Source organism: Oenanthe melanoleuca, chromosome 7 (assembly GCF_029582105.1).
Source record: "Oenanthe melanoleuca isolate GR-GAL-2019-014 chromosome 7, OMel1.0, whole genome shotgun sequence".
Lineage (NCBI taxonomy): Eukaryota > Metazoa > Chordata > Aves > Passeriformes > Muscicapidae > Oenanthe > Oenanthe melanoleuca.
In genome coordinates this window covers 13,911,125-13,925,178 of record NC_079341.1, presented here as the reverse complement: position 1 = coordinate 13,925,178, position 14,054 = coordinate 13,911,125, and the positions used below count along the sequence as shown (strand labels likewise).

At 41.7% G+C, this 14,054-nt stretch overlaps 1 protein-coding gene across 3 annotated transcripts in view; it reads left to right on the top strand.

The window, feature by feature from the left end:
• ITPRID2 (ITPR interacting domain containing 2) overlaps nt 1-9,197 on the top strand; it is a 39,992-nt gene extending 30,795 nt beyond the window's left edge. For all 3 annotated transcript variants that reach the window (XM_056496211.1, XM_056496212.1, XM_056496214.1), the window contains 5 exons: nt 192-342; nt 1,475-1,540; nt 2,203-2,583; nt 7,432-7,556; nt 7,959-9,197. In XM_056496211.1, the coding sequence (XP_056352186.1) occupies nt 192-342; nt 1,475-1,540; nt 2,203-2,583; nt 7,432-7,542 (709 nt within the window). In that variant the 3' untranslated portion in view covers nt 7,543-7,556; nt 7,959-9,197. The remainder of the gene's footprint in view (nt 1-191; nt 343-1,474; nt 1,541-2,202; nt 2,584-7,431; nt 7,557-7,958) is intronic.
• Nucleotides 9,198-14,054: the final 4,857 nt, after the last annotated feature.

The window sequence follows — 14,054 nt, the reverse complement described above, 5'->3', positions numbered from 1 at the left end:
CTATGTTGTTCATTCTATGGACTGATACGCATTTTCTATAACTGGAAAAAGACTTCCATGCCATGTAGGCATTCAGCTAACTTTTTGTGTTCTGCTTTGAGTTCCCTTGTATGAAGTCCTTTACTTGTGGCACCTCTTTGCAGCTGGGTGCAGTGAATGCTTTTGTTCTTTTTGTGATGACCTTGCCATAGATTTGAAGCTGATCAGCTGCAGAGCCTGAGGAAGTCTGTCCGCATGGAGCTGCAGGAGTTGGAGATGCAGTTGGAAGATCGTCTGCTTGCCTTGGAAGACCAGCTCAGAAGTCTGCACATGTCTTCACCTTACAGACCTCAGACACACATGGTGAGATTAGTTATGCAACAGCATTACATGTTTTCTCAGTGTAATGTTCATCACAGAATTGTAGAATAGTTGGGGTTGGAAGGGACCTTTAAAGATCAGGGTTCATCTTTTTCTCATTTTCAGTTAGTATTTCATCTTGGGGAAAAGGTGTGTCACTTTCTTGGTGTTAATACATACATTGTGGGGTTTTAGGGCTGAGAAAGGCAGACTTCTTCTGTCAGTGCTTTCTTCTTTTTCCTCTTCATCACCCTGAGTTTTCACAGTTTTGGTAGCTAGGGCTCCTATCTAAAATCCTTGGAGAATGGCGATGAGCTTTCTGGAGTTCTCCTACACTAATTTTGTAGAGATGAGACATTCACAGTGTTTCTCCTCTAAGAAACAGAGTGTGTTTTCTCTCTAGCTCTGCCAATCCATGGGGTGGGGAGGAGACAAAACACACACCCCCCCCAAAAAAAACCCCACAAAAATTCCCCAAACAAATGGGGAAAATACCATTGTCATGAGTTTTTTTCCTCTGTTGCCTTTTGAAGCTCCTTCAGATAAACACATGGCTCCCTGACAAACAGTGGGGGAAGCTCTGCTCCCACAAGCACTCCCCAAAAGCACAAGAAGGGGAATAAAAGGCATTTGTCTGTGTTTGCTGGTGGCATGGCAATATACTTTCTCTTATTTTTCACTCGGTGGAAGACTGTTCTTCTCTTTGCTGCTGCGATTCTGTCCTCAGCCAAACAAAAGAAGCACAGACAAAATGTATCATATGTTCTTCCTGGGTTTCATTTCTCTTTCTTAGCCAATCCTCTTGTGTGGAAGCAGCACAGGCCACATCTTCCACTTCAGTATTTTGTCATAGGGAAAAAAATTGAAATCCAAGAACAGGAAAATACGGTATTACTGTGATCTCAAGCCAAACTTGTGTTCTTTGAACCATATAAATATTTTTTATTTATAAATCCTTTTATAGAAGAGGGCCAGCTTTAAAAATTACTGAAATAAACTTTCTCCAACCAGCTCCGCTTCCTGTTTCCAACTTTCTGGTTTTACAGAAAGTTGTCTAAGATGCAGCATGTTTATATCCTAGCTTCTGAGAGCTCTAAAAAAGTTCTAAGTGCATTAACTTCACTTAATTTTTCAGGGTATGTATGGAAGCAGAAGTGCTGATAATTTGTCGTGTCCTTCTCCATTGAACGTCATCGAACCAGTAAGTAATGGTTGTGTACTCTGTGTTTTACTGATGAAAATAACCAGGAGGGTGTTACTTTAAAATAGGTTGCAGGAGATTAATTTGACACATAATTTCAGAAACACTTTACTCCCTTAAATAGCTTTGTTGAAAGCTGAAATTTTCCATAAGCAGATTTAACTATAGGTGTAAGTGGCTGTAGAGTCTTGTTAGCTTTTAAGAAGAATATGTAGAAATGAGATGCTTTTTCATTTAGTTGATACAAAGAGTGGTACTACCTCATGAATTTTCTAGGGAAAATGATTTTTTATATTTCTGGACATTTTCTACTACTGAAAATAAGTAGTTCAAAAACTGCAGAAAGGAAAGAACAAACAAAAATCAAAGCACTTACGTGTGTCTCTGTCAATGGCTCTGGCAAGATGTATCCATATTGCAAAAGTCAGTGGCTTGGGGAAGAGCCACAATTTTTATTTATGTTGGCTTTAAAAAGGTACATTCCTTTTCATGATCCTCTTTGTTGCAGTCATAAAGGCTGAGGATATATTTATTTTGCATATTTGTTACATGGAGAGAATGAGTAAGTGATAAAATAAATAGCAAGAAAACATAGTTGAGTCATGTATGTATGTGACTTTCTTGTATGCTTATTTGGGGCTGTTTCTTTTCTGAATCCTTAGGTGTCTGAGCTTATTCGAGAGCAGTCATTTCTGAAGTCTGAACTGGGCTTAGGACTAGGAGAGCTTGGACTGGAAACTCTCCCAGCAGAGGGTGCAGAGTCGGTATTCTCCCATGGAAACTCGGATTCCTCTTCAGTGTGCTCTGGTCACACAGGTAGAAAAGCCAAGAGTCAAAGCAAGAAGTTGTACCGAGCCTCTGTTGCCTTAACACCGACTCCCCCGGTGAGAGCAGGCACTGGACAGCCGGTGGAAAGCTCTGAGGAGTTTGCAGACTCCAGGCCAGAGGTGGAGCACAAACTTGAAAAAGTCCCTCTCATGCCTTCAGTTGATGAAATCCACAAAGCAGTGGAGCAGGAGGAGCTGCAACAAGTCATACGGGAGGTGAGGAAGGAGGGGCTGAGATCTGGGATGTTTGAACTGAGTTTTCTGAAACCTAAAGACAAGGCTGGCTGTAACTCCTGTCCAGAGAGGTTTTCTCTTCCCTCTCCAGCCAAGGCCCCGTACTGTTCCTGTGCTGTGTCTGAAAGCTCAGAACATGTCACTAGGTGTTGGAGCCACAGCTGTGTCTATGTGCAAAGCAGTGGATGTTTTTTCAGTGGTAGTGGTTAGCGTGTAAATTAATAGCTAAGTATGGCTGGGAAAGAACTTGCTGTCTCTACTGCTTGGTTAAGCAGCAGTATTTCAGATTTCCAACTGAAAATTTCTGTCATGTTTGCTTACTAAAATGCCAAACTGGAGTTCATTTGAGTGGTGAAATAATGTTTCTGAAACAATGCTGTAGTAAATGTTAGGCATATTTTCCCAGTCCCTCTGCCCCAACCACTAAGGACTATAGGAATGTGAGTGAAACAAGTTGGAAACAGGTGGAAAGTTATTTCAGAGTTTAAGAGTGATCTTGGATCAATCCTATTGGACTAGTTTTATTGGCAGTCAATGAAAGTGAGGAGTGCTTGGTTATTTTTCCTGTGGGCCAGGTTAAGAAACATGACTAAAACTATGTGTTTTGTTAGTGGCATGACAGAAAAAAAATTAGGAAAGGAAGCCAAAGAAACTACTTGTGCCTGTGAAAAAAAAATGGAGCGAACTTTGCTCTGAATGCAGAAATGGGAATTGAGAACTTGTGGATTTTATTCCCTCTTCACAAGAGAGGCACCACTTAGCCTTCAGCTGAGGGTCATTGGACCCTTAGCCTTTGGCTTGGCCTTTGAGGTTTTCGTAGGGCTCTGCCACAGGCCCTGAAGACTAGGTAAGATGTCATGGTTAGAAATGTCCAACTGGCCAGGTTGTAATGCCGTGGTACCTTCCAGGTCTGCTTTTGTTGAGGCTGTGGGTAGTTGGAACCAGCTTTACCTTAGCTTTGTCTTTGAAACAGATGAGATGCAGGCCACTCATCAGAAGACTTGCACATTAGATATTTAGCACATCTTGCAGTGCACTGCTTTTTCTGCAGTGAAGCCAGGATGTGGCTTTTGTATCCAGGCTGTCTGTAAAACTCCATGTCAGGGCAATGGTGTCATGGTGGAGGGTTGCTAAACAAGAAATTGAGATAGGAAGGAGAATTGTAATTCAAAAGTACTGCAAAAGCAGCAGGGGCAAAAAAAGTGAGCTAGAGTCAAAGGACAGAATTATTTCAGTCAATATTTTTTCTGAGGTTAGCCTCTGTGAAAGTTCCTCTTTAGGTTCATTAGTTGATAGCAAATAAAGATATGTACTCTTTGCACAGAGATTATTTGGGTTGTGTGGCACTGAGGACATTGTAATGCTGAAAGAATCCACTCTGAACTGAGAGGCTACTATTCAAAGATGAGTAGTCAGCAAACAGCTGAGCTTGACTCACTTTATGAATATTTGAGCACACAGAGGGATTGTCCCTCAGTTTAACTTCTTTGGCCGTGGGTTCTGGATCAACTCAAGATTCTCAGCACGTGGAGTTTTGCAGGTCAGAGTGGAGATACATTGGCTTAAAGCACCTGGTAGATTTTGTAGAGCCAGAACATGCTATTAAACACATATTAAGAAAACCTTTATTATTTCATAAGATTAAAAAAGAGCATAAATTGAAATAATGCCTTGTGTAAATAGCCCTGTTGTTAGCAAAGGAACTCCAGTTTCATTGTCCAAAGAAAAATCTGGTAGGATGCATTCTTGATGCATGCACTCACAAATATTGAACCCTTGCTTATTCCTCCCATTCTCTGTAGCTGTGTGCTCTTGTGTTGGGAGAGAGAAGCCAGGCAGTGGGTGTGATATGCCTAGGTGGGCTGTAATGCCACGTGAACTTTGACCTGAAAGCATTTGTTCCATGAAAAAAACTAATGGTGTTGACTTTTGGCATTAATGGGCTAACTCCCATGGAAAAACAGTCACCAACATGGAGTGTTAAAATAGTAAACAGTAGCGCTCTTGATGAAATATAGCCTAGCCTCCACAGGCTTATCACATTAGTGCTTACTGCTTGACTTGTGTAAGTCACAGTCACTAAGAGGGCCACCAGGCCCTCTCACTCTGCTCTTCTCCAGTTTAAAAGATGTACTAGTTTAAAGATCTTTCTGCCTAAGAGCAATGGAAGTTTTGATTTTGCTAACAGGTCTTCATTATAAATGTCATTTAATGAAGTTATACTTTAAGGAAATGTATGATTTTCCTGTCAAAATTTGCTTTAAGAGGCTGTAATGAGTGTTAATGGAACAGAGATGGTCTGGCAGAGAATCATCCCTTTTCCATTTTCCATTCAAATCCATGTTAGCTCAACATCCCTCAAAACGTACGTAGGTTGTGCACGTGTGCAGGTGTTGGGCTCCTCATCTTACTATTTTGAGTATATGATCTCACTGGCTGCTCCCATGAAGAAGTGGCACAGGAAGAAAGTAGAGTAGGAAACAATTCTTTTAATGATAGGAAATGTACACCAGGGTCAGAAGTATAAGCACTGTGAGAAGCCACGTTCCCATTTTTCGTTAGGAGGTGAAGAACACCAATGTCCAGATTTGCCACAGTGGAACACTTTGCTCTCAATCGGTTCTTTATTTAGCAGTAACATAATATTGCAGTAATGATAATTATTTTCTAGGAAGAGGGTCATTGGTTTACTGCTGTAAAAATGAGTGTGATACTGCGTTTTCACTGCAATATTGAGTATTGGTGTTGTATCAAAGTAGTAAATGTAGCATTGATGAGTAGTTCTCTCATTTTTCAAATGATCAGGTTTTCATTCACTTGCTAAAAATCATTGATGGAGCATTCATTGACAGCTTTTCTGTCTTTTGTACAGAGGAAGCCTTGGCAGCAGGCTGTGCCCTCTGCAGAGCAAATAGAAGGTGCACCTTGCCCTAAACCATTTATAATGAAAAAGGCAAATATTGGCCATTGGTCACGACACACGTGTGGTACTGACTCACTGCAGGAGTCAGTGCTCACTCACCACACAGGAGTGACCTTGCTGGGTCTGGAGGGGGGAGGAAGCAGAGGCTGTGAAATGAGGCACTGGAGGGTGGCCTTGTCATCCAGACAGGAAGGTGAGAAGCAGAGGGCTCAAATAATCAAGGTCAAGCCAGAAGCTGTTGGAAGAGCTGAGAATAGAACAGGAGCTGCTTTGCTTCCAGTCTCTACTTTGTTACAAGACTGTCTGTTGTACTAAATCGTTTTCTTGCTAATTTGGGAAGCTTTTATGAGCTTTTTTTTTTTGGTAAAGTGAGGTTTATTTTTGTCTATCTGTTGAGAGGAGGGTACAGAGTGACTGTTTTGTAGCTCACAGACCCACCCCATGAGATACTAAAGAAGAAAGGTGGAGAGCACTGGGGGCTCTCTTATGCCTGCTGGACAGCTGGGGTGCTGTATGCAGGTTTCCTTGTGCCTACATTTCTAAATCTCAAAGCCCTTTACTATGCTGACAGTGATTCTAAAGCTTTGTACATCAGTGTGAGCATCAGCATAGACATCCTTTGGGTGTTGGTGAAACAGGCCCTATTACACAGTGGCCTTTCTTCTGTCTGGTAATCAGCAAACTGCCCAACTGGAAACCTGTTGCCCAATAATGTTACAGTCTCTGAATTTCTACTTGATGCAAAGTAGTAATGAAACGAGGAACTTTGCCACTAATGGTTTAGGGATAGAATTGCCTGCCAAAGAGGACAAGGGATAAATAACCTGCTGCTAATGCTGCTGCCACCCTTCTGACGTTGTTGCTTAATCCTTTTGACGCACCAGGAAGAGGGGAGACTAACATGAAAAAGAAAAATGTATTGCTTAACTGGGATGCTGGTGCTTCTGTCTGTGACCCTGGGCCAGGCTCTGGCTTTAAGGCCCCTGCACCTTCTCACAGTTGCCCTCCTCTGTCCTTGGAACTGCATCTGACTTGTCCCTCCTGAAGACCATCTCAAAAATAAGTTGTTGCCAAAGATTTCTTGTACCTGCAAGAAGCCTATATTGTTTTTCTTTGTGATGCCCTGCTCCTTTGCAGCATAATATGCCTTTGTAGAACTGTGTTTTGCCTCTTTTTCTCCTTTGTTTTCTTTACTGTAGTCGTCAGTGCTCTGCTATTTTTTTGTTGTAGCCTCAGCCACACTCAAATGACTGCTAGTAGGAAGTCCTAGGTGTGTTTTATATAAAACTTAATGGGTAAATGCTTTGTCACAATCCTGTGAAAAATAACCTTCACTGGCATTGATTAAACCCCAATGGCCCATTGATAATGTGAGCAACCTTTGAAATTCTCTCTTTCCTGCTGAAAGTATGCAGTTAGGATTTGTCTCCTTTTTAATTGTTTGAAAACAGCAGCTTGTGTTCAAGGACTTGGGTCTGTTCTGCTGTGTAATCCATTTGTGCAGGAGATCAGTCCTGCCTTCCTTTTCAAGAGAATAACAACTTGTCAAAGAGTAGTGCATTTGGGATGTTTTTGATGTATGTATCCTGAAATGGTTTTTTTCAGACCTTTGCATAGTTGAAATGTATTTATTTCTTAGTATAAAACCAGATATGCTAAGTGTAAAACAAATATATTTACCATTGGGAAATATAGAACTAGTTTAGCTTTTGTTTATACAGCTTGCAAGAACTTCAAAATTACTTACAGTTATTTTTCCATTCTTCTAATGTTTTTCCATTCACAGTTCTGCAAGTTGACTTTTTGGTGATGCATGTTGCTAGTGTCAAACATATATGCAATATCATTTAGTTTTATCCATTGTTTATATAAATTAATGACCTTAAACTTTGGCTAATCCCTTTCAGATCAAGGAATCTATTGTTGGTGAAATAAGAAGAGAAATAGTAAGTGGATTGTTAGCAGCTGTATCACCCCAAAGCAGATCTGCAACTGCAAAACAAGATACACAGCCATGAAACTGGTACTACAGGTAATCTTTGGGGATCTGCAAGACCCAGGTTTTATTTTTAGTTTGATTGTGTTAAATATCATTGCTAACTTAAATCTTGCTTTGTTTGCATTTTTCCCTTGAAATATAAATGATCAAAATTGAAGTTCATTAAATACAGAGAATACTGATAATCCTGGATAGATTTGAAAAATCAGCTGGTTTGTAGTTTGGCCTTTTCTCCTGTCAGCTTTCATAGAGTGGTCCTTGATATTTAGTTTCAGCATGCTCTGTGATGACTTTTTATGAGAATGCATCATGCAAGAGGATTTCTGCAGTTTGCCTGCCTTAGATATGAATAGTATCAAAATACATACTTAAACATAACAAACAAGCTTCCAAAAATCTAATTTAGATCTTTATCTTCCTTTTTTTTCCTCAAAGGTTGGATGTAAGTTGGAAGTGCTGTGGGATTCTGCTTTGGGCAGCTCCCACTGGTGAACGTGTCGAGTTGGTTTTGCTTCAGGAAGTGTTAAAGCTGCTGAGATGGGCTGCTGTGTTTGGCGCTTAGTTCTCCAATGTGGACCTTGCCTTGAGTTCATCTGTAAGGACTTAGACACTTTAACATTACTTTCCTTAAAGCATCAGTGAAATTGCATCACTCTGAAAGGTTTTGTATTTATTTGTATGTCCCTGTTGTAAATTTTTATGTAGTTAATTTCTTTGTCTAATGATGAATCATGAAACTTGAAGATTTCCGGACATAACCAATTTATAAATAACACGTACACATTCAGCCTAGCTTTTTTTTTAAAAAAATAGAAAAAACCCACAACAACCCCTCCCAAAACACTGACCTCTATGAGGTATTTATTGTGCAATAACTGATCCACTTTAAGAGCTTGAAATAACCAATAATGGTTTCCACTGCTGTTACTTAGAGCCACTTCAAAAGAAGGAAAGAAACCTGTTATACAAATTGCTGTTAATTCTTGGGGCGGTTACTATTAGCAGAGTGGTAGAATGACATGAGGTTACTCTTAAAACTACTTAAAGTTCTGACACTGAAAGCCTTATCTTTGTGTAGAAGACAACTTTTAACTAATTTTATTTGCTTCCTTACTGTCTGCTCATCCCTTTATAGGAAAGTGCCTTATTTAAGCACTGGGGTGTGTTTTTTTGGTGTTGACTACTTGCAGTCATACCAAGAGAAGTTCTGCTTCATATTAACCAAAATGCAATAAAAATACTATCTTCTGAAAGCAATTAGGATTTGCAACTTGGAATGCATGAATGACCTTGCTTATATTATGGGGAAAATGGAAAAAATCTCTTTTCCTTCTCCATCCCTCACAGAGTGTATTTTCAGTCAGCCTGGTAAATATCTGATTGTTCCAATGGAGAAAATTGGAAGTCATTGGAGTTTTTATGTGGTCAAATAAACATTTAGTGGATATATAATATCCCTTTTGGCTGTGCTTGAACTCTCTTTACTCCTTTGCCTTTTCCATCTACTAAAACTCTTTACACTATGTCAAGGTCTTTAATCAAAAATAGTTTCAAATATTACAATATTATATGAAAAAGTTTATGAAATTTTAAATTGTGTTAGGAAGACACACAAGGGCTGATTTCTTTAAAAAAGTGTATATTAAACCAATAAAATATTTATTTTGCCTATAATTTGTGTCAGTGTTTTGTATTGTGCATGGTTTACTCATAAGCAAAATAAAAGATAGATTTGATCAAACACAGAATGGGGAACAGTAGGAAAGCTCAGGACTTGGCTTTCCAAACAGCTTTCAGATATTCAGGGATCCTGAAATGTGAGAGCAGTGTTGGCACTTAAAACCACTCTCTTAAATTTGTGTTGCTGGTCCAGGAAGTTGGTTGGTCTTGACCTCTCATCAGAGTTTGTCCCTGTCAGTAGAGACAGAGCTTTCTTGAAAACCTTGCTCTGCACATTGAAAAGCTGAAACACAAACTCTGGCAGCACTGACACGTGGCAATCCATACAAGGCAGTAAGTTGCAGTAGATTTCTGCCTTGCTTTGCAGCTTGCATGAGCACTCAGCTCCATCCCAGAACACCTCAGGGGATCAGCCAGCCAGACCCACATCTCCCTTTGCAAATGCACAAACCCAAAACCTACTCAACCTGCTCCCCTTGTCCCCCAGCCAGATCAATTAACACTCTTGACCACTTATGTAGGTCAAACATCTCAAAGGTCCTGTGCCTTTGGGCTGCTCAAAGTGGTTTTCCAAGAAAGGTGACGACTGCAGCTCTCAGGAAGTGATGGAGGAAAGAACTTCAGGAGCTGGTGGCAGTTGAGCAGGAGCTGCCAGCAGCATCTTCATGGAGACAGCAGCCTGACTTCCTGCAGCTCCACCAAGAAAATCACTTGCTAACATCCCAGAGTACCTGAGGTACTGCATCTTGTAGCTTGTAAGAACATTTGATCTCAGTGTAAATCCTAATGTTTAATATATCCTGAGAAATGAGAAATACTGCCAAATTTTCATCCAACTGATGGAAGTCAGATTTCTGAGGTTTGGCTATAATTTAAAATAAAGACATTTCAAAATGACATTTCTAAAAACTAACGGATATAAAAGCACCTGTTTTTCCATAATCTGGATAACAAATTTTTGCCATTCTTAAAGACACTTTAAGGTAATATTTTCTGAGTGACACTTATATATAGGAATGCCTATAAACTGTTTAAAACAATTATTTTAGTGCATCTATTCTATAGTTAAATTTGAGCTGGTATTAGCTTCTGTTGACAATTCTGTTTGTGCCTTAGGAGCAGCCATCATTATTATTGAACACACACCTCTCCTGGGTGACTCACCATAATGGTTTTCTGGGCATGGACAGTTTTTCTTTCGTTTAATGATTCAAAGTGCTACTTTCCTTGCAAATTAAGTGTTGACTTTTTTTCTGCCAGCCTGGAATTTGATATGTATTATATGCAAATTCAGACATCTTTATTAGTGGCTGATAAATATTGGTCAATCCAATTTGCAGTGAATAAAGCCAGACAGTATTGCCAGAGATATTTTGGATGCTTTTCTAAAGTTTGCTGTGACAGTGACCATTGTCATTGCCAGTTGGCTGTAGGAGCAACTGGAGAACCCACCTGATCATGTGGCTTAAAGACTTGTACTATTGGTGGCATTTTGGCTTTCTCAGTCCTGGTTGATTCATATGGCACTGGGCTTGTTGGAGACAGATGGAGTTCACTGGCTAAAAGGGGTAAAGGGACGGGCGAAGAAGCAGAGGCAGCAGGGTGGCTGGGTGCATTAGGGAGTGTTTACTCTGTGCAGAGCCAAGGAGAGTGATGATAAGGTTGAGTGGCTGTGGGTGAGAATTGGGGGGAAGGCCAGCAAGGCAGGAAGTCCTGGTGGTCTGTTAGAGACCACCCAGCCAGGATGAGGCAGCAGATGAACCATTGGATAAAAGCCTGGCTGATCACAGTCGTTGGCCCTTGTTCTTGTGGGAGGATTTAGCTTGCCAGATGTCTCCTGGAAGCTGCAGCAGAGGAGAGGAGAGGAGGCAGTCCTGGAGTGTGCAGAAGAGAATTTCCTGACACAACTGGTAAGTAAGACTACAAGGAGTGGTGCCCCCTTTACAAAGAAAGGCTGGTGGGAGGTGCTCAAGACAGCCTCTAATCACAGAACCACAAAATGATAGCTTCTGATTCTTGGTGAAGTAAGGAGAGGGATCAACAAAACCTCTGCCTTGTACTTCTAGAGAGCAGACCTTGGCCTGTTCAGGACACTGGTTCAGAGAGGCCCGTGGGGATGAGTCCTTAATAACTAAGGGGTCCAGCAATCTTATACTTCAAGAAGGAAGTCTTAAAGATGCAGGAGCAGGCCATCCCCCTGTACTGAAAGAAGAGTTGTGGGGAAGAAGAGCAGCCTGAACAGGGAGCTTTCACTGGAACCCAGGACAAAAGAGAGACTGGAAGAAGGAGCAGGCAACTCAGGAAGAGTACAAGGATGTCATTAGGTCATGCAGGAAAAATTATAGGGCAAAAGCTCAGCTAGAACTCAATATGGCCACTGCTGTGAAAGATACTAAAAAGTGGTTTTATAAGTACATGAACAAGAGGCAGAATGAGGGAAAGCTCTATCATTTATCGGACATGAGGGGCAAAATTGTCAGCAAGAATGAAGAAAAGGCTGAGGTACTTAATGCCTTCTTTCCCTCAGTCTTTAACAGACAGAGCAGTTATCCCCTGGGCAGTCAGCCCCCTGGGCTGGTAGACAGGGACAGGGAGCAGAACAGACCCCATGCAATCCAGGAGGAAGCATTTAGTGACCTGTTGTGCCATGTAAACACTCACAAGTCTGTGGGGCCGGTGGGATTCGCTCGAGGCACTGATGGAGCTGGTGGAAGAGCTTGCCAAGCCACTCTCCATCATTTGTCATCAGTTCTGGTAAACCAGAAAAGTCCCAACTGGAGACTGCCCAATGTGACTCCCACCTACAAGAAGTGTTGGAAGGAGAATCCTGGGAAGCAGAGACCTGTCAGCCTGGCTGATGTTTGTACATTACTTCAGAGTGTGGAGAACTGTGAATTTTGGAACAGAGGAAGACGGAATAGACAGTGTAAGTTCTTCTATGCCCAGATAAAGTAACTTTAAACTGATTCTGGTTAAAACCATACTGCTGAGGAATTATTATCTTAACTAAAGAGCATGTATAAATAGAAATAGCTGTATCTTTTTACTTATCTAGGCTTTATGTATCCACATATATAGTTAGTACATAAACAAGTCCAAACCTGATATTTTATGGATAAGAACTGGCAATGGAAATTTGAGTTAGGCTGTTTCCAGGCCAACAGCTCTCATTGAATGTCCCACTGACTCTGTCACTGCTCAGAAAGATTTCTGTTCTTCTTCTTGACCTGCCTGTGGCAGCACTTGGTACTCATGAGGCAGATGAGATCTGCTCTGCATTCTCCCACCCTTGCAGATTTTAAATTCTTTGCATTTTCTATATATAAATAGCAGACTGTGTTTCCAGCAGCTCAGTGGGAGTTACCCTGTTTGCAATGCTGTTTTGAAAGAAAAATTTCAGTGTCATTTTGAATATGTAATTTTTTTTTTTTATTCTTGGAAGTCTTCTATCTGATTTTAGCACCTAAAAGTGAGGCACAGTGCAGAGCCCCAGAGGGAAAACCTGTCCATGAACAGCTCTGGTGTGCAGAGCAAAGGCCATGGCCAGTGTTCATGCTTTCTCCCTCTCTTTCTGCTCATGGCCAAGAGCTGTGAAGCTGATGCCCCTGTCTGGGCAAAGGCAGGGAAGAAGCTGTTTGTCTGTTAGAAAAAGGCAGAAGGAAGGAGCACATTGAGGCCCTTTTGGCTGTAGCAGAAAGCCAATGAGCTCTGCAGCATTTCTCCCTCTGGTGCTGCTGGGGCTGCCCATTAATATGCTGAGGGGAGAGGGGTCAGCTGGAGAGCCCAGGGAAAGCACAAATCAACAGATCCTTGTTAGATCCCTCACATATTGTAGGAAAATAGTTCATGGGATAGTGCAGGGGGCAATCTTTCCCAGTGAATTAGAGCTGTGCTGATTGCTGAGCAGTGGGCACAGCCTGGCCTGCCCAGTGAGGATGGGGTTACAAAAGATCCAGCTGGCCACAAGGCACAGCTGGAGTTGGAGCCTGAGACCCAGAGTGTGCTGCAGCTTGGGGTGGAGCTGCTGGCTGTGCTGGGAGGAGGAAGGGACATGTGGCTGTGCAAGGGACAGACAAGGGCAGAAGATGCTGTGTGAGGCACAGACAGGGTTAGGTGGCTGGGAAAGGGACAGGCTGGGGTTAGCCAGTCATGCAGAAGGAAAAGGAAACTTGCAGAGGGAAGGAGTCAGAGCTGTGTGGAGCTGCCTGAGAGAAGGCAGGAAAAGCTTCTAATAAAGGGCTGGTGATGATGTTGTGTCCATCTTGACATAATTACTACAACAAATGAGTGGCCACAATGGGTGTTAAAGCTGTATCTGAGAGACACACTGGAAGAATTGCCACTTTCAAGCTGAGCCCTTGCTCTCAAAGGCAGCCTGTTGGATCAGGGTGCTGTAAGTTGGTGCTTTTCTGCATCTGCACTGACAAATTTAGGAGCCAAAGCATTACACAGTTTTGTTCTACAGTGAACTCCAGCTCTTCTCTCCTCTCATGAGTGAGGCTGCAGTAGTCTCTGACCACACCAGAGGAGCTGAGGCAGATCAGAGCCACAACAAAAATTGTGCAGAGTGCAAAACAGGCATCCTTTGAATTTCCATCCTAGAAACCTTGTCTTTGTCTGGAAACAAGATATAAACCTTTCCTAAGACACCAGGGGAAGTATCTCAAGCAGGAACTATGCCATGAGTCCTTCCATAGCTCATTCCTACAGCAGGATATTTTAAAAGGCAGTGCTTCATACCAAAACACAGCAAATGACATAGGAAGGAAAGATCTTGGACAGTTATTATTATTTTTAATTCCATCATAGTTTTAGCTGAATCATGAAGGCATCTGAAACTGAAATTGTGGG